At 46.9% G+C, this 27,373-nt stretch overlaps 1 protein-coding gene across 1 annotated transcript in view; it reads left to right on the top strand.

Moving 5' to 3' along the window:
* The window catches only part of LOC119447504 (nose resistant to fluoxetine protein 6), a 515,692-nt gene that overhangs the window by 403,011 nt on the left and 85,308 nt on the right, over positions 1–27,373 (top strand). Inside the window, exon 11 of the mRNA XM_049660741.1 lies at positions 19,622–19,744. Coding sequence (XP_049516698.1) covers positions 19,622–19,744 — 123 coding nt within the window. The remainder of the gene's footprint in view (positions 1–19,621; positions 19,745–27,373) is intronic.

The following is a 27,373-nucleotide window of genomic DNA, read 5'->3' as shown; positions in this document are numbered from 1 at the left end:
AGGAGGGAGGTGTTATCTATCTTGCTATGTTAGTGATGGTACGCGTAGTAGTAGTAGTATAAACTTTATTTCTATAAGGGGTTGTGCGCGGTGGGTGGATCCCTCAGTCGAGGACTCCACTGGTGTCTGCGGCTCGCTGGGCTTGATCGAGAAGAGCTCTCTGAGCTCCTTAAAAAAGCTCTTAGAAGAGCGTTTTAAGGACTTCCACATTTTACAATTTCTAAAGCCTATCAGTCTAAAATTAACGCATTTTACACCGCCCAAATGTTTTAGATGCGAAGCATCTTATGGTCGGGATATGTCCCTCCCTCCGCCGTGCGGCGTCCACACCCCTCCTGCGCATGTACGCCAAGATCCGGCTTCCGGAAGCCCGCTTCCGGTTCCACTTCCGGTTCCGCTTCCGGAAGCCAACTTCCGGCTTCTGGAGAACGCTTCCGGCTTTTTGCCCGAATGATCCCCCGGTGCTTCGCCCACTCATCATCATTCACTTCGTGGATATGCGGCGTTGAGAAGAGGGCTCGAGCCGCTGCCACGAAACGGCAGCGGCGACAGGCCGATCCCGAACTTCGGGCTCGCGAAGCCGAAAGGAAACGTCAACGCCGCCGAGAAGCTGCTACTGATGCAACGAGGGCTCGCGTAATGGGAACTTGAGTCTACCCCATGGCTGCTTCGTATACTACTCAGGGTTCCCCTACGGGAAAATGATGTATTTTTTCAGTAAATGAACACCGCGAGTACCATTTGTCCACAGGAAGTTAAATTTAGGTCACCCAGAGTATGTTTTTGGAAAGTTGTTATACTGGTTTTTAAGCAACTGCCTCGGACTGACCTCAAATCAGTTTTTTTTTTTTTTTGCCATTTTAGTTAAGGCGATGAAGATGAGAAAGAATAGCAATATAGCGAATAGGAAGAATAGCAAAAACTAACATTTTAGAGACGTTCTAAAAGAATAATAATCGCTGCTTTTTATGAAAATTTTATAGAATACTCACCCTGGACTGGTAAATGAAGTACTGCAAAAACATATTGCAATATTTTATATTGAGTGAGAAATTGCAACCTAATTTGAGACCCATGTATGATCATCCAAATTTTGTGTCTCGGTCTAATCATAAAATAAAAATAACCCTCATATTGAATTATGAACTCATTTTTTTGTTGTAGCAACAAACAGTGACTGAAATGGTGTCTTTTTTGCCTGTTTTTAGCGATGAAACGAGTTGAGCTTGAGTTTTCAGGGCTCCTGCATCGGTATTCCTAACTACGGTACGTTGAGGTCGCCAGCACGCTAGGGCGCATACAAGTTTTTAAAGATTAGTCGAGGGGATTTAATTCTCGCATTGATTTCTAATTACATCTGCTATCTCAAATCCTCCCCGTATATATTGTGACGTCTCGGTTGGGACGACGTTTATTAGACCCGGGAGTTCGTCAGCGAACCAGTGCAGCACACAGGCGATGATGATGATCACATATACAGGCGAAGAAGAGGATAGGTAAAAGTGTGAGGATGATAACATACATATGAGGAAGATGTGCGTAATAAACGCCCACACTAATTTCCCCCCGACGTGAAAGCGGCCATCCTGGCCGGCCGTCAAGGTGTCGAGGCACGCCGCGTGAAGGGCTTCATGCGGGAGACGTGGTCAACCTCGGTATTGCGGCAACGGTGGTCTGTGGGGGCGTCAAGATGAGTGACGCGATAGTTGACAGGCGAAGTCTGTCCAAGAACTGTGTACGGCCCGATGAACCGTGGCTGGAATTTTTCACATAAACCAGGGGTGCGAACAGGAGTCGGGAGCAGGACCTCGTCACCAGGTCGAAAAGATACTGTCACGTAGTAGTGACGCTGAAGTAAACAGTAGTAAAACTGTGTATGACGAAACTGGTTGTTTATTGGGCGAACCTGTGCCCATAAAAGCAAGCTACACTCGAAGCACAACGAAAGCGGCGAACACAGTCGGCGGTCGTCGAAATCTGATCAGCGGCGAAACGCGTCGGCTTTTAAACCTGAGTCATCGAAGGTTCTAGATTAATCCCTGATGCCCACGTGTCTTCCAGAAAGTTCTAGACAATTCGCGTCAGTCATGCAATCAGATAACATAAGCGTCTGTGAAAACAGGCAATGGAAAGAAGCATCGATAACGTTCTAGAAACTTCCGATACAGGCGCGTCCTGCGCCGAGCGATAACATTTGTTAGCCGGTGGAAAGCGGCCACCGGTGAAATATAAACATGTATACGTGTCAATACCCTCCCCTTAAAAAAACATCGTCCCGATGCTACAAACAAATGTGAAAGCGAAAACAAAACCACGCGTAATAAAGAAAAAAAAATAAAGTAACGAAGTACCTAAGTTCGTCAGCGGGCGTAGAAAGGCTTAAGACGCACCACATGGATGACTTCGGGTCGTGCGCGGCGCCGCTGTGATTGCGAAATGCCGTCTGGCACGACCTCATAGTCCAGTGCGCCAATACGTCGGATGATCTTATATGGTCCGAAATAGCGACGTAAGAGTTTCTCGCTAAGTCCTCGTCGGCGTATCGGAGTTCAGACGCAAACACTGTCTCCGGGCTGGTACTCGACGTAGCGTCGTCGAAGATTGTAGTGTCGGCTGTCGGTTCTCTGCTGGTTCTTGATGCGCAGGCGGGCGAGCTGTCGACCTTCTTCGGCACGCTGCAAATAGGTGGCAACGTCGAGATTTTCTTCGTCACCGACGTCCGGTAGCATGGCGTCAAGCGTCGTTGCCGGGTTCCTTCCGCACGTCCAGTGCTTTCTCGATCGTCGTAGCCTCCGAGAGAAAAACTTGGATGGTCGTTGGTGGATTCCGCACCAATCCGGCGAATAGCTCCTGCTTAACTCCCCGCATGAGCAAGCGAACTTTCTTGTCTTCTGGCATAGCGGGGTCGGCGTGCCGGAATAATCGAGTCATTTCTTCAGTGTACATACCGATGCTCTCATTCGGGAGCTGTACACGGTTTTCCAACAAGGCTGCAGCTCTTTCTTTACGGACGACGTTCGTGAAGGTGTCCAGGAAGGCGGCTCGGAACAGGTCCCAGGTTGTTAGTGCACGCTCCCTATTCTCGAACCAGGTTCTGGCGCCGTCTTCAAGCGAGAAGTAAACATGGCGCAGCTTGTCGTCGCAGTCCCACTTGTTGAACGTAGCGACCCGGTCGTATGCCTCCAGCCAGCTTTCGGGGTCTTCGCATGGCGATCCGCGGAAAGTCGGTGGCTCCCTGGGTTGTAGCATCACGATTGCAGATGTTGGCGCAGGGGCTGTCATGGTAGCTGCTGCCGAGGTCATGACTTTTGTCCTCTTGGTCTTCTCGGGTAGAAGTCCGTATTCCGGGGGTTGGTTTTGTAGCCTGAGGCTAGCTCGATGCTCCGGGACAACGTTGGTACTTTCTTCGGGGTTCGGGTTTGGATCACGGCTTTTCGGGGGCGTCCGGTGCATGGACACAAAAGCACCTCCACCAGATGTCACGCAGTAGTGACGGTAAAGAAAACAGTCACCAAACTGTGTATGACGAAACTGGTTGTTTATTGGGCGAACATGTGTCCACAAAAGCAAGCTACACTCGAAGCACAATGAAAGCGGCGAACACAGTCGGCGGTGGTCGAAATCTGATCAGCGGCGAAACGCGGCGGCTTTTATACCTGAGTCATCGAAGGTTCTAGATTAATCCCTGATGCCCGCGTGTCTTCCAGAAAGTTCTAGAAAATTCGCGTCAGTCATGCAATCAGATAACATAAGCGTCGGTGAAAACAGGCAATGGAAAGAAGCATCGATAACGTTCTAGAAACTTCCGATACAGGCGCGTCCTGCGCCGAGCGATAACGTTTAACATTTGTTAGCCGGTGGAAAGCGGCCACCGGTGAAAGATAAACATGTATACGTGTCAATACAACGCGATGGCATTCGTCGTAAATATTTTTCCGGTCTTGTTGTCTGGCCTCTGTGTTCAGGCGAGCAAGCTGGCGACAATGGCCGAGTCGGGAAACGTACTCTTCGCACGATGATATAGATGAATTAGCCTTGGAGTTGAGGAATGAAACGTCCGGAAAGAAAGTAGGGGAGCGTCCATAAACAAGGTAAAATGGCGAGTAGCCAGTTGTGCTCTGCACGGCCGTGTTATAGGCGAAAGTGACGAATAGTAAAATATGATCCCAGATTTTGTGGTCTGGTTGTATATAAGCGGCGATCATGTCGGCAAGGGTGCGATGAAACCGCTCGGTCAGGCGGTTAGTCTGGGGGTGATAGCTAGAAGCTGTCTTGTGGGCAGTGCCGGAGGCTCGAAGAACTTCGTTTAGCAGTTGTGAAAGGAACGCCTTTCCACTGTCACTGAGCAGTACACGAGGAGCACCATGGCGTAGAATAATGGCTTCAAGAACGAAGTGAGCAACTTCCGAAGCAGAGCCAGTAAGTACAGAAGCTGTCTCAGCGTCGCACGTCAGATGGCCGATGGCAGTCACTATCCATCGATTGCCAGCAGTAGTGACCGGAAGGGGCCCGTAAAGGTCGATCCCAACAATCTCGAACGGGGCTGCGGGGCACGGAACCGGCTGTAATTGGCCGACAGGAGCAGATGTTGCGAGTTTGCGACGCTGGCAGGGAGAGCAGGAACCGACCTATCTGGCGACGCTAGCAGAAAGGCCAGGCCAATAAAAACGACTTCGAATGCGGTCATAGATTTTATGGAACCCAAGGTGGCCAGCTGTCAAATCATCGCGAAAGGCGTTGAGGACACGAAGTCGGAGAGAACGTGGTAGAACTGGCACCCAGCGTTGCCCCTCACGATGGTAAATACGGCGATACAGCACGCCATCGTCCAGCTTAAAGTGCGCGAGCTGGCGACGGAGGCGCGCGTTAGGTGGACGAGAAGCCCCAGAGAGGTGATCTATGAAGCGTTGACAGTACGGGTCAGCCAGCTGAAGAGAGGCGAGTGACTGATCATCGTCGAAAGGCAGTTGGTACATTGAGGCCAGGGAGGAAACCGTAGCAGTGTCGGTCGAACTGGTGACGTGCGAAGCGATTGCAGAGGCGTCGAGCGGGGCCGTAGGAAGCGGGCAGCGAGAAAGAGCGTCTGCGTCTTGGTGTTTCTTTCCGGACTTGTATATGATTTCGAAATCATACTCTCGGAGGCGTAAAATCCAGCGACCCAGGCATCCAGACAAGTTCTTGAGCGTGGAAAGCCAGCATGAGGCGCGGTGGTCCATAACGATGGTGAAATGACGGCCGTGGAGATAATGGCGAAACTTCTGTATCGACCAAATAATAGCTAGGCACTTTTTCTCAGTGATCGTATAGTTCTTTTCGGAAGCGCTGAGTACACGGCTGGCGTATGCAATTACTCTCTCTCGCAAAGAGTTGTCGCGTTGCAGAAGAACAGCACCTATACCGCGGCCGCTAGCGTCGGTGTGTTGCTCAGTGGCTATGGTGTTGGGCTGCTGAGCACGAGGTAACGGCATCGAATCCCAGCCGCGGCTGCCGCATTTCGATGGGAGCGAAATGCGAAAACACCCGTGTACTTAGATTTAGGTGCACGTTAAAGAACCTCAGGTGGTCCAAATTTCCGGAGTCCCCCACTACGGCGAGCCTCATAATGAGAACTGTTTTTGCCACGTAAAACCCCATAATTTAATTTTTTTAGCGTCGGTGTGTAGGAGAGTCGGTGCGGCCTCATCGAAATAGCAAAGCACAGGTGCAGACGTGAGGGCGTCCTTCAAGCGTGCAAACGCTAATGCGCATTCCTGAGACCGTAGAAAGGGCACACCGGAAGCTAGTAGATTGTGTAATGGAGCTGTGATGGAGGCAAAGTTCTGGATAAAGGGACGGAAATAAGAGGCGAGGCCAAGGAAACTGCGCAAGTCGGTCTGTCAGGACGAGGAAAGCGAAGAACTGCAGCAGTCTTGTCAGAGTCCGGCTGAATGCCATCCCTGCTCACGACGTGACCCAGTACCTTAATGATTTTGCTGGCAAAACGGCATTTCTTGGTGTTCAGCTCAGACCAGCAAGACCAGGTCTGGACCAGCGCGAGTGAGGCACGTCAGAACTTCATCCAAGTGTTGCAGGTGCTGAATAAATGTCAATGAAAAAATGACAATGTCGTCCAGATAACAAAGGCAGGTCTTCCATTTCAGGCCACGCAGCACGGTGTCAATCATGCGCTCAAAAGTCGCGGGCGCGTTGCAGAGCCCGAAAGGCATTACGTTGAACTCGTACAGTCCATCGGGGGTTGCGAACGCCGTTTTTTTCTTTATCGTCTTCGTGCATGGGGATTTGCCAATAACGGGAACGCAAATCGAGGCTGGAAAAGTATTCCGCACCTTGGAGGGAATCAAGGGCGTCGTCAATGCGCGGCATAGGGTCTTTTCGAGTTATTCAGCCCCCGGTAATCGACGCAAAAGCGCACGGAGCCATCTCCGGAGCACGGAACGATGCACCAGCCTAGTGGGAAAGCGCGATAACGCGACTGCAGTGGATGAGTCAGCTGGGTATGTTCAGATGAGGAGAGTCACCAAGCGAGTACCGAGAGATTCAACTTTAATGGTGCCAGCAATTCACGAGAGCGGACGCAGCCTCCCTCCGCCTAGCAGACGGCCGAGATCCCCTGCGTCTCAGCGGCTGCCTCGGCTAGCTGGACGGCCCAGACCTGGTCTTGCTGGTCTGAGCTGAGCACAACGGTCTCCCACTGCTGCCGGTTTGGAATTTTCGAATATTTTTCATTTTGAATCAAATTTTTACATTATGCATAAATGTACTTCCACACCGCGGAACTGCGAGTACTTTCCCATCACACATTATTTTTTATAGATTTAGCTTAGACAAGGGGCAAAATTTCCTTATCGAGTCGCAAAATGTTGCAAACTGTCAAAGCGCGTGCTATAGAGAACACAGCTTTCTACACAGGAATTAACAAAATGTAAATTTAATTACACTTAGCATGGTGCGGAAAAAAACGGCTAATGTTGATTTTTAAAACACAAGGCGGAAATTGGGGTTCTAAAACCAATTCTGGTGGGTAGTTTAAGGAAAAAAAATGTGGTTGATCCCTATTATATAGGAATCGGTATAGAACACGAAAGTGAAACGTGTCTTCACAGAAGTAGTGTAATGTTTATTGCACATTGATATATAATGTCTATTGGTGTTTTGTGGCTAAAGCGCCCTTAGTCGTTGATGCACCCACGCTGACGCCTGGTGGCACGTCTCCTCCATCACGACTACCAACGTCGATGACCATGAGCAACCGTCGTGCATATGGAAGCTGCACTACGCTGCACACGCTAGCACAACGCGAAAGACGAAGCACGTAACTGACACACTAATACAACGCGCAAGACAAAGCACGTAACTGAATCGTCACCGAGTCAAATCAGCGCGTACAGCGCGTCGTAATTGCAGCCTCCGCGATCAACTTCAGAAACATTTTCAGAGCTAATTGCGGAGGCCACGCTCCGCTGTGCTGAGTACGGTGAACGCCACCTAGGTGGCGTTGGTAGTGCTTCTTGATGCCAGCGTCCCTTCGAATGCTGGCATCGAGGCGTCGTAGTGCTGAGACCACCGAAGCGTTCACTGTCGGTGCGCGTTAGTGTCATAATGCAGTACTTCTCTTTTCTGCTCGTAGGCGGCGGCACCGCCCCGAGCAAGAGCGCGGGTACACGGAGGAGTGTTAGATATATAAGGCGCGTCTGTGTAGCTCTCTGCAAATGCGTTTGTGGCGCAATGGTTTAAACGCTCGGCGATCTATCGTCGCGGACCGAGAGGTCGTGGGTTCGATTTCCAAATTTTGCATGTTTGTGGAACTTTTTCTTCTGGTTTCTTTCTTTGTATTATGTTCTAGGACGTATTTCCGTGACGGAAATACGTCAGTGAAGTCTTGGTGGACCCCGGCATAAAACACTTTCGTGTTAAAAGTCAAAGCCCCTTTCTTAAAAAAAGATGGTTGAACGCGAAGCTTTCACCCATGCAAACAAAATCAAAGTCTTAATCCAACGACCACGCAACGAACCCAAGAAATGCTGAGCGACCCGATGCGATGCATATGTGATTTGATTGCTTGTTTAGGATTGTATTTTTTGAACGTTGAAGTTGAATGAAGACACATGTCGTTAAGTTGTACAGCCTTTATTTTAGATCATTTAGCCGTTGATTACACGCACACACTCACACTTTCACGGACTGCATGCTGTTGCCGATACACGGGATCGGCCTTACGGGCACGATCGCCTACGGCAGCCTCTTCTGCCGTGCGCTACATCCGCGGCCTAAACATGGTGACGGCCGGGAATGCATTGCGTGACCGCGTAATGCAATACAGATATATACAGTTCGTCTGGGTAGCGTGGCGTTGCGGTTCCCATTGTTGTTATCGGTACAAGTGCGAATTTAAACTGTAGTGTTCTACGATTGTGTGCGCAGATGCTCAGAATGTTCTATTGTGTGCGCAGATACGCAGATAGTTACATTGTGTAAGTTGGCTTTCCTGCAGTGCGCTTTCGGCGCTCACGACCGAATAAGTGAGCTTCGCTTTAAAAATATCTAAGTATTTTACGGGCTTCTATGAAACGCATCTCACAATATGGCTTCTTTGGACAGGACTGCAATATTCAGGAGCATAACCTTTGGTGATCATAAATAAAAACTGCGCCGTTTAGCTTAATACCAACAAGGAAACAATTATGCTTGTCATTCGAGCGTTCTTGAGAGACACGCTACCGTAGCGCTATGATGAGAGAAAAGTGTAAAAATTGCGCGGTCAGCTATCGCACCATTTTCTGCACACCTCGCTGTCTCACACTGACCTTGCCTGGCGCAACGTGATGCTGTAGGGCTTGTGAATTTTTCATCCCGTCAGCAGTCTACAAAGACGATGCGGAAGATACGGTGGTGTGGAAGGAGTTTTATGCCTAATATAAAAATTGAAGCGAAAATGAAAAATATTCGGGACCCGTTTCACCACTGTCCTCATCGAACACTGGCTCATTCACTGCAGTGGCGTCATTACACTTTCCTACAAGGCTGGTGCATCGTTCGTGTACAGGGGGTGCATTTCAGAAAGCACATGCAATTAGACATCAATGCTACAAATATGTTCCCCCTGCTACACTTTAAAAACTTGCAGTACGCGCTCTCGCATGCTTACTAGCTCCACGTGCGGTAGTAGAAATTTTTATTATTTCACAATACTGCAGGCCATGACAGGCCCAAGCAGGAGTGGGAAATCAAAACGTAATTAGTATAAATCGGGATTACAAATGAATAACGCCATTAACAATCAAACAGGGTTACATCGCTACACATATAATACGTGCTTAGTAACCAGCAAAAAGAAAACTGAAACAACAATTTTTCCAGTGCCGTTTGAAAATCAGCCTCCTCAAAAATGGTTTTAGGCATAGCATTCCAGTCAGAAATTGTCTGGGGAAAGAAACTGTGTTTAAATGCATTGGTTTTAGCAAATATTTGTTTCAGTGCGTGGTCATGATTGTGTCGAGTCTTTCTCGTGTCTTAGGGTTTTACATATGAAGGTATGGACATGTCAAATTTACCTTTCAACATGTTATGCAAGAACTCTATCCGAGCATATTTTCGACGCACCTGTAATGTTGTAACCCCGTGTTCTTGCATAACTTTAGTAGGGGAGTCACACCTTTTATATTTACCAAAAATAAATCTGGTTGCCTTTCTTTGCAACATCTGAAGTTTATATATATCCTGCTTAGTTTCGGGATCCCAAATTACGGAAACATATTCTAATTTCGACCTTATGTAAATATTGTACGCTAATAACTTTAGCTTTGCTGGAGCTTTGTTTAGTTTCCATCTTAGGAAACACAACTTCTTAAATGCTGATGCACATATATCTGAAACGTGACCTGACCAGGGTAATTTAGAAGTAATTGTAACGCCTAAATACTTATAGCTTGTAACCTTTGCTATAGCTTGCTTACAAAGAGTATAGGAATAAGAACTAGGCTGTAATTTACGTGTAACTGTTAATAAGACTGTTTTTTGCACGTTAATTTCCATATCCCAAGTTCGACACCACTGTTCAATGTGGAACAATTGTTCCTGCAATACAACATGATCACTCTCACACAATATCTCCTTGTATATGGTACAGTCATCAGCAAAAAGTTTTATACACACTGTATCAGACAAAAATTCAATGAGATCATTTACATAAACTAAGAAAAGCAAGGGTCCGAGTAAACTGCCCTGGGGCACACCAGAAGAAACAGGGAGCATATCAGACCCACACTCATCCACTACAACAAATTGTTTCCTGCTATGCAAGTATGCTTCAACCCATTTCACTAAGTAGCAGGGAAGGCCGGTTAATTTCAGCTTATGCATTAGTTTCGTATGCGGCACCTTGTTAAACGCCTTGCTAAAGTCTATAAAGAATGCATCTATTTGCCCCGAGTGGTCCTATGTCGTCATAAAGTCATGTACAGTGGTGAGTAAATGAGTCGTAGTAGATCTTCCCTTGGTAAATCCGTGTTGATAAGGCGCCGAAATTTTATTATTAGACAAGAAAGACCTTATATATCCAGCTATGACGTATTCCATAAGTTTCGAACAAGGAGATATAATCGACACGGGCCTATAATTTGTTATGTTAAGCTTGTCGCCTTTTCTAAAATCGGCACAACGCGTGCTATCTTCCAGTCATCAGGAAGCTCACTAGTGGTTAAAGAGAGCTGAAAAAGATTTGCCAAGTAGTCTACAATCTGCTCTGCAAAGCGTTTCAAGAACGCAGTAGGGATGCCATCCTTACCGACGCTTTTTTTCTCGTTCAATTTACGTAGCATCGATAGAACCCCCTCACTTGGTATCACTGGTATATGTGTCTTCGAAAGTTCCTTGTGTATGCTGTAGTTGCCATTAGGGGAAAAAACACTGTGAAAATATACATTAAATGCGTGAGCTATATCAGCGGCGTTATCGACAAGGTGATTATTTACTGAAATTTTTAGAACAGACTCATTTGTCTTTCCGAGGTAACGCCAAAATTTTGATGGATCAGTTCTATGAAATTCCGGAAGCGAAAAAGTGAAGTAATTATGATTTGCTTGTTGCACCCTAATTGCCAATTTGTTCCTCAGCTCCATGAGGGTATTTTTACACATATTTTGTTTCTTTCTTAATCGTTTTAGTTTACGTTTAATGTGGATGATTTCACGACCAACCCACGGAATTTTGCGATTTTTAGTAGCCCTTCTCATAGGTACAAAGTTTTTAGTACAGAATGACACTACTTGTTTAAGATGACACCATAGGTCATGAACCATTCCCAGAATGAGTACCAATAACCAATGTTTTCTCTAAATAATCAATAATTGAGATATCATCACTTCGTTCAAAATCTCTATGATATGTCGCACTAGGCCGACTGCATGTTGCGTCCCTGGGACACGGCCAGGTGAAAAACAACAATTTATGGTCTGAAATACCCGGCTCAACAGCAATAGTACATTTAGAAAAAGATTCAATGACAAAAAAAAGGTCGAGAAGTGCTTGCTCTCTAGTAAAATCACATACAATTTGTTCAACATTCAAAGCAAGCGTTATATCAAGAATAGCATCCGTATTAGCGCATTCACCGCACGCCAAATGTTTCCAGTTTATAGATGGCAAATTGAAGTCTCCTGTTATTATGATATTTCGTTTGCAAAACTTAACCAATTGATCACACAGTCTAGGAAATAAGACACATCAGCATCAGGTGCCCTGTAAACCGCACAGAGTACAAATGACAACTCATTTGATGTGATGTTTAGACACAAGCTCTCATGATCTTCGATTTGTTGCATGACATGAACATCTATACCAGACTTAGCAATCACTGCAATTCCACCACCGCGTGAACCACGATCGTGTCGATATATGCTAAACCAGGCGGAATAATTTCACTATCACAAATGTTTTCATTTAACCAGGTCTCAGTCAAAACCACCAAGTGAGGGCCGTAAGTAACAAAAATTTCAGTTTATCAATTTTGTTGACAATGCTCATGGCATTCAAGGAAAGGATACGCAAAAAATTTTTCAGATATCTGCAATCGCTATGATTCGGACGCCTGGCTGTCAGCAGCTAGAAGATGCATTACGTGTGGAAGATGCATCATCCCATACGTAAAGCGTTTTTACAATGCGAAGTTTATCATTTACGAGTGACACTTTCTTTCCCGTTTTCTCGTGTTTCATAGTTTGCCAAAGCTTTTTTTGTTTTTCTTAGGGTTTCCAAAGAGTAATCATTTTGGATAAAAATGTTCGTCCCTTTTAACTTTGCAGATCTGCCGAGCACTTTCTGTTTCTCAAGATAGTCCTGAAAATAAAGAATAACCGGGCGGTTTGACGAGGATTTCCCAAGCCGGTGAATTCTAGCTACCGATTCGCTATTTATTCCAAGAGTGTCAGAAAAAACTTCATTTATAACTTTGCGCCGAAGCACCTCTTCAGATTCATTCGGCCCCTCCGTAATTCCAAAGACAACCAAGTTATTTCGACGATTTCGGTCCTCCAGTGCAGTAAGCTTACTTTGTTGCTGCATGATAGTGTTTTGAAATCTTATGACATGATCATTTAGACTATCAATGGTACCAGCTTTTTCGCTCACTTCCTTCAGTTTGTTCTCGACTTTCTCTAAACGTGCACTGAATTTGTTCAGAACCTTTTCAGTTTCAGTAAGTTTCAATTTCACTTCCTTCAAGTCGCTACGGATAGCCTCTTGACCTGTTAACAGCTTTTAGAGCATCTCAGCATTGCTAGGACCGGGATTTTCTTCAACATCTCCACACAGTAATACTGTGCAGACATGAATACAATCACATACGATTGAAAGCAGTGTGCGCGGGCTTGGCAGAACAATTAGACACCTATCATCGTCTCTACAGGTACAAGGATAACTAACCTGAAATATGTAAGCAACCGCAGCCGTGGCTTAGTGGTAGAGCGCCCGCCTCGGCTGCGGGAGGCTATGGGTTCGATTCCCACCGCCACCGGGCACCCACTGGTTCAAATGGGTACAAGCGTGCCCCGGCCTGGCGTTCGGCTTTCTTCAGGGGTGATGCGCTTGGGAAAAGGGGCCTGTGCCCTGAATTCCCGTCGAAACCAACGTGAGCACGGAAAGAAAGTGATGTCTGGGCCGCTCCCATGGCGGTCATTTCCCATGTGGCGCCCCAAGCACCTATTGCATTGCATTGTGAACGTACCGCTGTTGTTGGCTCCACCAAGCCCACTGAAGATTCGGTCGCAGGGCGTTGTTCTTATAGCTGTACGCTCCGATGACGTGATGCCGCTCACGGGTATGGCATGCGCGGCGAAGTTCATCAGGACAGGGGTGGTAGAACGACGGTCAATCTTGCTTGTCGATGCTGAGTTGATTAACAGTCTTGCACCGTTCACACACGTGTGCGTGCTGGTGGAACCAACAACAACGTCCCGTTGTTGTTGGTTCCACCAAGTCCACTACGGATGCAGGAGTCCTGAAAACTACATCTGAACTCATTTCATGGCTAAAGAGAGGCAAATAAGACACAATCTGAGTCGCTCTTTACTACAACAAAACAAATCAGTTCAGAATTCAATATGAGTGTGATGCTTAATTTATTGTTAGGAGGAGACACATGTTTGGGATGACTATATAAGGGTCATAGAATAGAGAAAATGTTTACTTTATACAAAATAATGCAACGTGTTTTTTGCAGTACTACATTTACCAGTCCAGGGTGGGTATTGTATAAATGTTTATAAAAATTTGCCATGATTATTTTTTTTAAAAACGTCTCGAGAATGTAGCAATTCTCGCTATATTTTCAATTTTGGCGATTTGGGGATTTTATGAAGAAATAAATACGTGCTGTAGTTGTTTAATGCTTCACTGTGTTATTCGCATATGCGATGAATGAGAATGCTTCATCCCAGTTTTTATGGTCAGAGGACACGCACATGGCCAGCATTTTCGTCACCGTTCAGTTCGTCTGTTCAACAAAACTGTGGTTCTGTGGACGATACGGCGTTGAGTGCCGGAAATGTGCACCGCCCAGGCGGAGCACATCTGCTACAGCGTCGGCCACGAGCTGCCAACCACGGCCGCTCATGATCACGTGAGGTCGGCCGTGGCGTAAAATAACGAAATGCAACAAGAAAGCTGCGACGCATGCAGCAGTGGATGAGCGCATTGCTGCTGTTTCTGCGTACCGACTAAGATGGTCTACAAAGACGCAAACCCATCTGCTGTTGTTCGATGACCGTGGAAAGGGATCCAGGTGGTCGATACCAACTTGTTCAAAGAGTGTATGCAGAATTATCAGTGGGTGAAGAAGGCCTGATGGAGCGCTTGAAGGTTGCTTGTGAAGTTGGCATTTATCGCAGCTGACCACGTATTGCTTACTTGTGTGACGCCTCTGTGGCCAGTAAAAGCACTGCTGGACACGCTGCAGCGTGTGGGCGAATCCAAGAGGACCTGATGTCGGATCATCATGCAGATCACGTAGCACGTCACTTGGAAGACTTTCTGGCACTACATGGAGGAAGTGACCTGCACTTGCTGACTAGTTGGTTTTATACAACACGCCGTCACGACCTTTGGGAGTGTGGGCCGCGACAAACAGTGAGCCCAAGCTTATTTCGTTACGCTGTTGATGCTGGAAAGTGGTAACATCGGGAAATTCAGGAGAAATAGCAAGTAGACAGTCGTCGAAGCTGCCTTCATCAAAGTGTGTCGTTGTCAATGGCAGGCGAGAAAGCCAATCGGCGTCAGCATGACGGCGGCCACTCCTGAAGTTACCACAAAGTCATGTTCTTGAAGTCGTGAAGCCCGTCATGCCATACGAGCAGACGAATCTCGAAGACTTACAAGCCAACATAAAAAATGGTGGTCGGTGATGGTCGTGAGTGGGCTACTGCAAATATAACTCTATTGAACAGCAAAAACAGCCGTGAGACACCCTTGTTCCGCCACAGTGTAACTTGGCTCATAATTGCTGAGAGAACGACTGGCATCAGTAACAACGTGTTCTGCGTATTGTATCGCTGTACTAGCATTGCTCCGATGCCTATCCAACTGGCGTCAGTATCGATTTCAGTGGGTGAAGGAGGGTCGAAGTGATAGGACCCGAAAGTAGAATGAAGTTATGGAGTTTTACGTGCCAAAACCACGATCTTATTATGAGGCACGCCGTAGTGGGGACTCCGGATAACTTGGACCACCTGGGGTTCTTTAACGTGCACCTAAATATAAGTACACGGGTGTTTTCGCATTTCGCCCACATCGAAATGCGGCTGCCGTGGCCGGGATCCGATCCCGCGACCTCGTGCTCAGCAGCCCAACACCATAGCCAATGAGCAACCACGGCGGATGATAGGGCTCGACGTAAGTGGGAACTTGAGTTGGAAGAACGACGACTCACATTCTGGTGTGCAGTTTAAGGGTTTTGCAAAAGACGCTTCAGTGGATGCACAATGCCAGCGAATCTCGGGACGACGGAAATATGAGCATAATCTAAGAACACTGCGAAGCTCTCGTGCAAACAACGTTGACTTGCAGATGGTCAGGTCTGCCTCGGCGGAAATAGTTTGAAGCGCAAATACACAGACACAAAAGAGCACACGAGAGCTGTGGGCTCTATTTGAAAGCGATGGTCTTACGGGAAGGACCGGAGAGAAAAAACACTTATCGTGGAGCTTTCATACGACGCTGCTATTCCAATATAGGCCCTAACATCAAGAATTAGAAGGTAATAAATGAATTTATGTAATTTATCTGATAGACGCCTAGTGTGCGCCACGCTGATGGGACAATCGAGTGAACGAAACATTCCCACATGTTACTTTAATTAGAACATTTCCTTCCGATAATATCACACCGTACATATATATATATATATATATATATAACTGTAATGTGTGCTGCTGTCGCAGACATCTATAGTACGTCCATGGTTCACACGTCGTAGATGTACATTAGACATGCAGAATGGGATGCCAAAGAACATCTTTTGAATGGCCACATAGGGTGAAGCACATATGGGACTTCCCTGAGATGTTCATAAAACGTCGTGTTTTGTCTTGGAGATTTCGACTTTGCCAGCACGTCTTATGAACATTCGTGGTTTACTGGGGCGTACCTGAGGACGTAGGCCTCAATCAAGTGGCCGCAGACGTGAAGAAGGCCCCAAAAATGCCGACTTGAAGTTTTCTACACAGTAAATCATAACCGCATAAAGCCAACAGACAATGACGCCAAGGAAAGCATCGGGGACATTAAGTGGGGTAGAAATTGTAATGTAGAAAATACTGAAGAAAAGGGAAATGAAAGTGGAGAGAGAGAGAGAGACAAAATTTTATTTTGATGAGGCACGGAGAAGCGTCGATCTCCATGGTGGGTGGAACCTTCAGTCCAGGGCCCCAGCGGCGGTGGCAGCACTTTCGGCTCTGGCGATAAGCTTTCGCTGATCCTCCAGTGCCGAGCTGGTCAGCACCATCTCCCACTGCTCGTGCGTTGCGTTTCGATTTGGGGAGTTATTAGGGATATTTTGGCATGCCCATGTGGTGTGGTAGAGGGTAGCTCGCTCTGTACAGAAATGAAAGTGGACGAAAAGATAACTTGTCGCCGGCGGGAGCCGAACCCGCAACCTCCGCATTACGCGTGCGTTGCACTACGAGTTGTGCTACGGCGACTTCGATCAATTCGTCCACTAACTTTATGGGTATTTAAGTTTACTACATCTAGCCCTCGGTGTGTTAGCCAGTGCCACTCAGAACCATGGTGGATGGATGTGGAACATCCTTTTTTAGCCCGATTGCGTCACGTCACACGTGATCTTGGGAGAGCAGGCACGTGGGTAATAAACCCTCGCATGCTACCTAATGACATCAAGGCTGCCAGATTCTAGACCCTCGCAATGAATAAACGAAAGAAGAAGGGCAACCGAGAGGCTCGATTATGTGGTTACGATTAACAAAATCGAGCCCCTCGGTTCCCCTTCTTCTTTCGTCTACGCAGTAAAGACGCGCAGGCCCTCAGGCCCCTTTCAGAACAATAGTCTCGGAAAGGAACACCTGGCTTCAAGGGATATCCGGATACCTCTAGGAGCACTTGATCACTCTGTGTTAAGGATCCCTTCAGAATCCCCTATTCGCGTTCGCTGGTGAAGTTCCTGAGGGAAAACAACCCTGGACGCTGCGCTGCGGCCAGCGTTGACGTTGAAGGTCTATTCTATTTCCTGCCGCATCAAGAAGCTTTTCGAAGTGTAGAAACATGCACTACGTATTTCAACGACGAGGTAACAAGTTCGTCAATAGAAGTAATTCATCCGTGGAAACGTTCCTGGAACTTTTGAACCTTTATTTGGATTCCACTGCAGTATCTGCCCAAGATGAACTATACGTGCAGAAAACCGATGTCTGCATCGAATGCAGTGTCGCCCCAATACTCAGTGACATTTTTCTCAGCGGCGTCGATAGAGTCATTCAAGACTATGTGAAAGACCCTCAAGATATTCCAGTACGTTGATGGTGTTGTTTTTGTTATTGGGAAGACCACAGAATAAGGGAACAGCCAACTGTGTTCTCGGGCTGTTCAGTACGCACGGCCTAGGCCTAAAGTTTACATTAGAATATTGGCATCAATTCAAGCTTCAGTTTCTGGATTTGTCACTGATCATGTCTGTTGGGCGTAGCACCCTAGGGCAAAGAAACCACTATTAAATTATGCCTCCACTCACTCAAAGGTGATGGGGATAGCCTTCACCGCATTGCAAGCAGCGCTGAAAAAAAAAAAAAACATGTTTTCACAAAGTGCAGGATTATTTTCGGAAGCAGGCTGGAAGATTAAACATCGCTGGATATCCAGACCACGTGACAGCCTCAGCGTGAATTCTTTCACGCTTTTTGTACAACCCTATTGATACGTGTGATTAAAGGACAAGGCAGCAAGAAGGTCAAATATGCGCATTCATTAGCAGTCATTCCGTATGTTCATGGCCTCTCCCATGAGGTGAAGAAGGTAGGAAAAAAGTATTGTGTAGACATGGCCTTTTCAGCTGCAGCTAAGCTGGCGAAGGTCTCTAATTTAGTAAGGCAAAAGAAAGAGTGTGCCGGCACGTCACGGAGAGATGAGTGCCATACCTGACGTAGAGACGAGCTTGTGCCGTATAAGAAAGGCGCAGTTTATCAGGTGCCCTTAACGTGTGGTAAAACATATATCGAAGAGAGCGAGAGATGTATGAACCTGAGATTAAAGAAGCATGAGCGATCGCTTTCCAACAGCCCGGGTTTACATTTGCCGGCTCACTGCCGAGAGTGTGGTTGTAGGCGTGTTCTCGAGGAGGCGGAAGTTGTTTCCAGGGAAAGCAGATTCATCGGCCGTAAGATAATAGAGGCTTTCCACATTAGGAGAAAGGGAGAGGGGTGCATTAGCCACTCGTCGAATAATGTATGTGACATAGAGTATGCGTACTTATGTGCCACGTGCTACCGTTGACTTACGTGGCTTTCCACGTGTAGGCGGGTTTTTAAAGGTTTTATCTGAACCTTTTTCTTGCTACGCTGTTAACGTTCATGGTGACACCTTACCTAGGCTGGACACTATTCAGGATGGATTATCTGCTTTCAATAAATCAGTTGTTAGTCTGCGCTCGTCTGTCTCACTTATTTCCTCGTGTCCTGTCCCACCGCGCAGTTTGTTAAAAAAGATGAACCTAAAAGTACGTCTTACTTTCAAATTAAGAGCAGTATTTGTTAAAGCGACAACTGCACATTCTGCACCGTGCCCTTGCCTGCCACCTATAGTAGCCCTGTACAATTCATGCGTTCCAAAACAAACCCATAAGCAAAATCCGATTTCCGATTCAATATGTCATTTGGCCCAAAACCCTCCAAGACAACGTTAGAGCCTGAGGTTGGTTCAGACATTCAGAAGAGCGATGAAAATGACAATAAATTGATTCAGACAAATTTGATTTCGTTTCCACGATAACAGTGGTTATTCTCCGTTGAGAAAATGGTTCAACCAGGAGCCGGTGACTTCTTTCATGCTATTTGTACAACCCTATTGCATGTCTTCATGTTTGAACCAGCGCCTATTTACACTACCTCTCACCTTTCATAAATGTTTTTCGCTCTTACTTGGCGCATGATATTCCGCCTTTCTCTTCCTGCTCCTTTCACTTGCCCTCCATGGTGCAGGCATGGCATCTTAGCGCGTGTGCATCGCAGTGAACGCCCGTCTGTGACCACCTTCATCGGTGACAATACTAGGGCTGTGCTCTCAGCCACGTCTTCTGCGTTAACTTCTTCGCTATACCGGTTTGAGTCAGCTTGACCTCATTTATTATTAGCATTCGTGCGAGCTTGTGTCAAAAGTTTAGTTTTCATTCCCTCCACGTATTCTTTATGCCGTGCTTATCACACCCTTTGTTCTGACAACGCAGTGCAGCCCTCGGGGCCAGTGTGCCATTGTATTGCCAAGTGATCACACTTCGCAGCTTTCACAGCAGTGCAGGATTACTCATTTTGAACTCGTGTGGAAAGTGGAAAAAAAAAGATGACGAACGTTGGACCTTTTCTACCTAGCGGCCATTTTGTGAATTTCTTTTTCCTTTCTTTTCCAGGAAGCGGAGGCTGAGCATCACGATAATGCTCGCCTGTGTCATTGCATCGATGGTCATGGTAGGAGTGCAAACATACCTCAGCGAGTACCCACCCACCATGTTTCTGTTCGGCAGAGATGTGAAGTAAGTTTTAGTTTTATCAAACTGTGCAGCGCACTGGTCGCAGTGATGCGTTTGGCGAAAATTCTCAAATCTTAGTTGCGGATGCCACTATGCCGTCTTTACATAGAGTCGCAATGAAACTTGAATATTCAGATTTGAGTACGAGAGTAAATAGATTGAAAAAAAACTTTCTGAAGAAGGATAAAAAGAAAGACACCGACCACTGAAAGAATAGAAGAAAAAGACGTTTCGGCTCCCCTAACGGAAGCCTTGTTCGCAATGAAATCAAGCACGTGCGATACAAAGTTTATATGACTTTAAAATAGGACATAAGCAGCGCGTGTAGATGGGCGGGAGGGTTCTGTCATTCAGGTTGAGGGTGCTATCTGTCATTTGGATTAGCAGGGATTCCAAGTGGTGTCTTCAAGTCAAATTTATTTCCTTTTCTAATATCTTGGCGTTATCCCAATCAATCATGTGGCCCATGTTCTGCCAAGGCGTTTGATGCGACCTTTTCTTGTTCACATCGTTGACATGCTACTTCAACCACTGTTTGAAATTGCTGGTGTCGCCAATATATACGCAGTCGCAGTCTTCACATGGAATCCCGTAGATGATTCCAGGAAACTTTATCATCGGAAGCTTGTCTTTCACGTTTGCCAGCCGGTGGCGTAATGTTTGAGATGGCGCATGAGCTACCTGGACGTCATAGCCGTGTAGAACGCGGGCTAAGCCCTCGCTCACACCGGCCACTATGGCAGCGAGTATTCTTGGGAGCACACAGTCAGGTCTTGGGGGCTGAGACAGATGGCGTTCTACCGAGTTCAGTAACGACCTTTGGTAGCCACATGCCGAGAGATTTTGGCGCATTTCTTGTAGGTCAGCAGCCCGGTTTTGTGGCGTTGTGCAGATACTCTTGGTTCTGCCAACAAGAGAGGCTAGCACCGACCTCTTCTGGTTCGTCGGGTGCACTGAATTAAAATGTAGATACCTGCCTGTGTGTGTGCTCTTCCTCGACTGTGAATAGGATACACGCTTCAATACTATTCAAATGCGACAAAAATGAAGAAATTTCTTCTCGTTGAATTATGCAGAACACATCGTCTACGTAACGTAGGAAGACCTTTGGCGGCTAGTTGAAAGAGGCGAGTGCTCGACGCTCAAGCCATTTCATTGTTAGATTTGCAGCAGTTGCCGAAATGGATGCACCCATCGGTTCCCCGTGCACTTGCCTGTAGAAGGTGCCTTGTTTTCCAGGCAGAACATAAGGAGCCTCTTCATATCAGGCACGTCGATGGGTGTCCTTTCTGGTAAGATAGGGCCATCTTCAGCAGCGGGAGTGAAAGTTTCCGTGGCGAGTCGAATAGGAACGCTTGTAAAAAGCGACACGACGTCGAACGACACAAGCGCTTCCTGATCGTCAGGGGTAAAATGACGAATCTTGTTTATGAAGTTTTCAGAATAACGAACGTGAGTGGCGCCTGTACCAACGAGAGGGGAAAGAACCTCATGAAGGTATTTGGACAGTTTATGAAGTGGAGAGTGAGTAAAGTCAACAATTGGTCGCATCGGGACGTTAGGTTTATGTATTTTTGGCAAACCGTAGAGCGCCGGCGCCGAACCGTTAGTGCACAGAAGGGAGAAGTACAACTCTTTGTGCCTTGGGTCTACAAAACGAACACATCCGTAAAAAGATTCTGGAGCTCCCTCTGTACCTTGAGCGTAGGATCCTTCAGACGTCGCCTCGTCTGCAAGCAGAGACATCTTCTCGTGGTAGTCAGTCCTGTTGAGTAGCCTCCCTTCATGATGCCTTCCGACCGACGGGCTTTCGTCAAAACCTCGAATTCAGGAACCTTTCTGTAAGTTACTTAGATTAGTGTGCGTGATAAAAAGATAGTGTGTTGCTTAAAAGCATCTGGGTATGCTGTCGTCACTTGACTCTGCTCTGACCGCATGCCCCGGTGGTTGAAGTTATTCCTGAGCGCACCCCCTCCTCCCCCCTCCCACCACGCACTCACACCTAGTACATAGTGTTTCATAGCCGGTGTGTTGCTGTGGAACGGCGAACAGCATCATTTCTCTCCGAGTTTGCCATTGAATCACACGCGTATCTACTGGGGGGGGGGGGGGTGGAGGGGGGGGGGGGGTCAGGGGAGGGCAGGGGGGCCACTTGCCCCCCCCACTGTCAAAAGTGTGTGTGTGGGGGGGGGCAATGTCAGCCATTTGCTCCCCCCCACCACTTTTGAAAGCGGACACTTTCCAACAAAACACAGCGGACACAATATTTAATTTGTTGAATTACGTGGGTACAGCTTAACGTTGGTACAATTTGTTCCTTTCGGTGAAGGAAGCCGATTGCCAATGTGGCAATCGTAAACAAGTGGCACCCTGTAGACAAGTGGCACGGCACTGTGTTAAACGCACTGCCAGAACATCACGAAAAAACAGGTCACAGTATCGATTGTAAGTCAGCTTTCGTCATCAAAAAGGAGAACAAATTATCACCCCGCTTGTTCCTTGAATCATTTTGCATATAATCTAGGCACACACAGTTGACCGGACACGGGGACCCCTCCCTGAGCTATATATACGCAAACGCATTACGTCATTCGGCATGTATATAATGAAGACCGCCATGCACCTCATTCATTGTGAACCAGGCACCTGTATTCGGTGCAAAAATGTCAAACACGTTCTCGTTTTTCGTTTTGTATTTCGGTTGGCGAATGCTCGTTTTCTTCAACCTGCATCTCTCAATTTTTATGCGTTATACACGGCATTTAGGTGTTTTTTCCCGATTTCCGCGGCAAACGTTGCTTATATTTCTTCGAAGTATGAAGCAATGTTATGATTGAAGGAGGATAAATTTGTATTCTGTGTAGGTTCATTACAGCTTTTGTAGAAAGTTACTCATTCAAACCAGGGTGTCATACTGCCGCATATCGAAATGTTTCCCAGACTCCTAAAACAACTCCACCTTATACGAACTTGAAAATTTTATCAGAATATGGAGAATTTTGAGTGAGATGCGGTGCTAAACATTCACGTTCCTGCTTGATATGGAATTACTGCAAATAATTACTAAACCCTTATTTTTTCATGTGTTTCTTGTGCATCATATAAGATTCGTACTAATTTCTTTCTCCGTTGTCCTCGGTGCGCTAAACAAGGCATCTTGTTCATATCTGGGGAAAGCTAGGGGCATGGTATGGGTAATGTGTAGGAGATGTGTTAAACGAGTAGGTTAAATGCGTCTTTTCCAGTAAATTACGTATGCAAGTGGCCCATATCGTTATTCGTGTGTTTTACGAGCGGTGTAAAATTGCTGCGCTGGCATAATTACAACGATTGAGGTCTAATTTTGCGAACATAAGGGAGACGATACGGCCGCGCGGCGACATTGGCCAAATCGCGGAGCAGAACCCGCTGAAGTGCGCCGTGTTTAGGAAGCGCTTTCTTTCTGTCGCGTTTACCTTGCAAGCTTCTATTCATTTTTTAAATGACGGGGGCATAGCTCGTACACGCCAGTGCCAAGCAATTATAATGAGAAATATTTATATAGTAAACCGTAGTTCACTATCAATATTCGCTGTTAAAGTGTTAAATTTCGTGAAGTCGTGAAGGTAGTCGCTCTGAAGTTTCTACTTGCGGTTACGTTCAGGGCTACGGTTCAACTAGTCCGCAGATTCAGAGAGAGGGGGGGGGGGGGGCTAGCATAAAGAAAATAACTTCCTGGCACCATCATTCGTAAATTTTGTTCGTGTGTTGTGAAGTGGATCAACTAAAGCGGACTGATATCTCAGTCGGCCAAAACTCACCACAAGTAAAAGTCTGCCGTTTTCGTTTTATTCACACATTTCGTACTGGAAAAAGACTGGCCTCCACGCACTGCGAAAGTGTCAGTCTACATAAGCAAGTTTCATTCACAACAGAAATTTGTACATAATGAGAAAACATAGATTCCAGAAGATCCATACCAAAGCGAAAATTATTACCCACCACGTCGGCGTCTTTCTTTTTGTTTAGAACCTTGGCTGTGCATGTCCACAAAGAGCGAACAAAATAAATATCCCAAGAAACACGCACTCAAGCCCTTCATTACAAGTATTTCACCGGCAGAAAATGCGCTGCCGTCATGACGAATGAGTCGAGCGACACTGCTCTTATGTCCGTCCACTCAGGCTTGCACAGAACTGGTTTACTCGTGCAAAATGAATACCTGCTCCTAAAATAGAGTGAAATACTTTTGCTTACTTGATGTCATCAAGAAACCTGAGAAACATCGCAGAACTGGAAATACCGATGTTAGAACACCACACAGCCGCACATGACATGCGATGCCGCGATTTAGCCATCTTCGCCTAATGCTTGGTTGGCCAGGGTTCCTGCGACTTCCGTTCCTTGCACGCCTGATCAAGCTTATCTGTATTTTCTTTCCCGTCTTCATACTTGACACGACAACCGCAGCAGGTGACCGAGCGCGATTCGACTTGTGATATCGCTGAGCGAGTGTCAAGGGTGAGCGGAGGCAAGCTCGACGGACGCACGAAGACCACCACTTCCCGCGCTTCGCCCGATTTAAAATTCACAAAAAGAGAAATAAAGAAGTGACTTGGACTGTCTGGCAACCGCTAGAAGCGCGTATGTTCATTGAAACCGAAACTAGCACTCGCCTTCCGGGAGCTGCGCTTATCTTGAAAGCGATCTGCAATGTGGACAAAGTGGGCGGTCGCACGGGCCTGATCTTCAAAGCGATCTGCGAGTGTACACAGTGCGCCTAGTGCTGGTAGCTTCGTATGCGCTGTGCTTTCGACGCTTAGGTCGCGTTGAAGCGAGACGCAACCTGAAGATCAGTTCGCTCGCTGCTGCTACCGCGCCTAGCAGCGTCTGAGAGTTGTCTTCTGGCGCAATTGCAGATGCGTTAGTTGCTGACGGCGCCGGGCAGCGTCTGTGTCCTTTCTCAAAGCAAGCAAAACCGTGCTTTCGCTCGACAAACTTGTTTTAACAGCGTTCAACCACGGAAAATCTTTAGCCAGGTTTCCTAATGTGCAAAAAGAACTCTGCGTTTCATAAATTTTATGCTTTGAAGAAATAAGCAGCACTTTACATGCAATGTGTCGCGAAGTTATCACGTTAGTGGCTTATTTAGAAGCGTTACGAATAATTATTGAACCCGCTTTTTTTCTTTTTACTTTTTCATGCGCAATACATTAGGTTCGCCTGGTTTTCTCATTGAACTAAAAAATGCAGCTTCTTTATGTTTGGTGACTGTCAGGACCGGGCAATGAGTGACGTGTAGGTAAAGTTTAAAATAGATGGTTAATTCAGGTTTTCGAGATAAATTCCCTATGCGAGTGCTCTAAAGCGTTATGAGCGTGTTTAACGAGCAGGGCAGAATTGAGCCCGCTGCCCTGGCATGGTAAATGTTCTGAAGATGTCTCATGTCTGTTGATAAATTGCGTTTCTTTTTAATTGATCCCAACACAAAGAACTCCAAAACATTACATGTGGGCATGGTTTCAAACGGAACAGTCGTATACGGGCACCGTTTTCAAGTATTCGATATGATTACCGGAAACTGAAAATTTTATTGCAACTGCTCGAAAGAAACAGCTTCACTGGAAACCGGGTCATAATTCTCGAAGGTCGCACACATCTGCTGTCTCTTTTTTGTGAATATTTCAAGTAATTTATATCTATTGTATTTTGCTGCGTATGACCTCAACAATGTTAACTAGTGATGCATTCGTGTTGTAGAATTGAGCACCAAGTACCATTCTTTGGGTAATTATTAAAATTGTTCGTAGCAAAAGTGCTTTCTTTATGTGCGCCGTACTGCTGCTACAGGGCGGGATCAGGGACCTCTGTGAGGCACTCATTGCCTTAGTACGTGGATTATCTTGAAATATTATATAGTTGCAGGAAGTAATTGCAAATTAAAATAATTGTTTTGGGCTCTCATGGTTCACGATGTGTGATTGATAAATAGTCCATATAAAAATAGATGACAGACGCCTGTACCAGGCTCTATCACATAATATTGTTACGGGGATAACTGTTATTTAGATATGATAACGATATACAAGGTTACAACAGCCAGAAGCAGCGGCGAAGGATGCAAGTCTTGTGCGCGCCTCGGGCCACTTCGTCGCCGTCGTTTTCGTCCGACCAACAGAAGCAGCCCCTTCACTGTCTCCTGGCACTAACCCCCCCCCCCCCCCCGGGGCGAGGGCGCCGACTCGGTGCTTGTTACGACGAACCAGAGAGGCCCGTTACGTAACGCTTAAGTGTCTCAACGTGTGCGATAGCATAGGGTGGTGGCGTAGACGGCGCTCGCGCAACGACTGGTTCGATTTCATTCGTAACGTTGATGACTTGACGTAGCACCCTGTAAGGACCATCGTAGCGGGACAATCGCTTTTCGGAGAGACCGATGCGGCAGTACGGAGACCACAGCAGCACGAGAGCACCGGGAAAGTAGCAAACGTCTCTGTGGTGAGTATCACACAGAGCTTTTTGGGAAGCGTGGGACACTGTGAGCCGTTCACGAGTGATCTGGCGAGCTGTGTCGGCACGCGCTATGTCATCGCGAACGTACGTAGTGGTTGAGTTTAGAGCACCGGGAAGTAAAGTATGGAGAGACAGAGAAGGTACGCGTACATACGGGAGATAAAACGGGGAGTAACCAGTGATGTCATGCCGAGACGAGTTGTAGGCGAAAGTAACGTAGGGCAAAGTAGCGTCCCAATCGCGCTGGTCGGTGGATACGTACAATGAAAGCATATCGGTTAGTGTTCGTTTCAGGCGCTCTGCTGAGTCCATTCGTTTGCGGGTGATAAGCAGTTGTGAGCTTGTGGTGGGTAGAGCAGGTACAAAGGAGGTCCTCGATGACGGGAGACAAAAAAAACTATCGACCTTGATAGGTCAGAAGCAGTCGACGAGCACCATGATGCAAGATGATGTCATGAAGAAAAAAGTCGGGGACATCCGTAGCGCAGCTGGTTGGGAGAGCTCGGGTAATGTCGTATCACGTCGCGTAGTCGGTCGCGACGGCGACCCACTTGTTGCCTGATGTCGACTCTGGAAAGGCTTCGTTGTCGCGTACGGTAACCACAGTATGCGGGAGGACGAAAGAGTGCGGCAGGACCGCGTCGAGAATCGGGGAAACAACGGAATTACCAACGCGGAGGAGAGGGTCCTAATGGGACGTACGTGGAGGCTTGCGGTGGCAGGTGGAGGAACACGACAGAACTGAATCGGCTGGGAGTGTCCGCAAAATAATAGTGATTCGCAATATATATATATATATATATATATATATATATATATATATATATGTTGTCAAGGAGAAGTGAACTTGGCCGCGCGCGCTCGCAAGCCGGGCGCTAGAAGAAAAGAAAGACGACGAGGCAGAGAATAGAACAGCCGGCCCAAGAACGGGTGCTGTCTTTGTGTCTCTTTTTACAATGGCGCAGTCGGCGAACGCCAAGTCTTAAGGGGCTTCAGCCTTAAGCACCGTCCTGCGGAGGCCTTGCGTCCTCCGGCATCTGGCCGTCCGGGGTCCTTCCGGCGAGGGAACGCCGTCAACGCTTTCCTTCGCGTCGATGCCGCGCCTGGGACTACGTCAAGGTCCAATCCGCCAAGGCATGC

The sequence above is a fragment of the Dermacentor silvarum genome, chromosome 1 (assembly GCF_013339745.2).
Source record: "Dermacentor silvarum isolate Dsil-2018 chromosome 1, BIME_Dsil_1.4, whole genome shotgun sequence".
In the NCBI taxonomy this organism is placed as follows: Eukaryota; Metazoa; Arthropoda; class Arachnida; order Ixodida; family Ixodidae; genus Dermacentor; species Dermacentor silvarum.
This window is presented reverse-complemented; position numbering and strand designations above follow the sequence as displayed.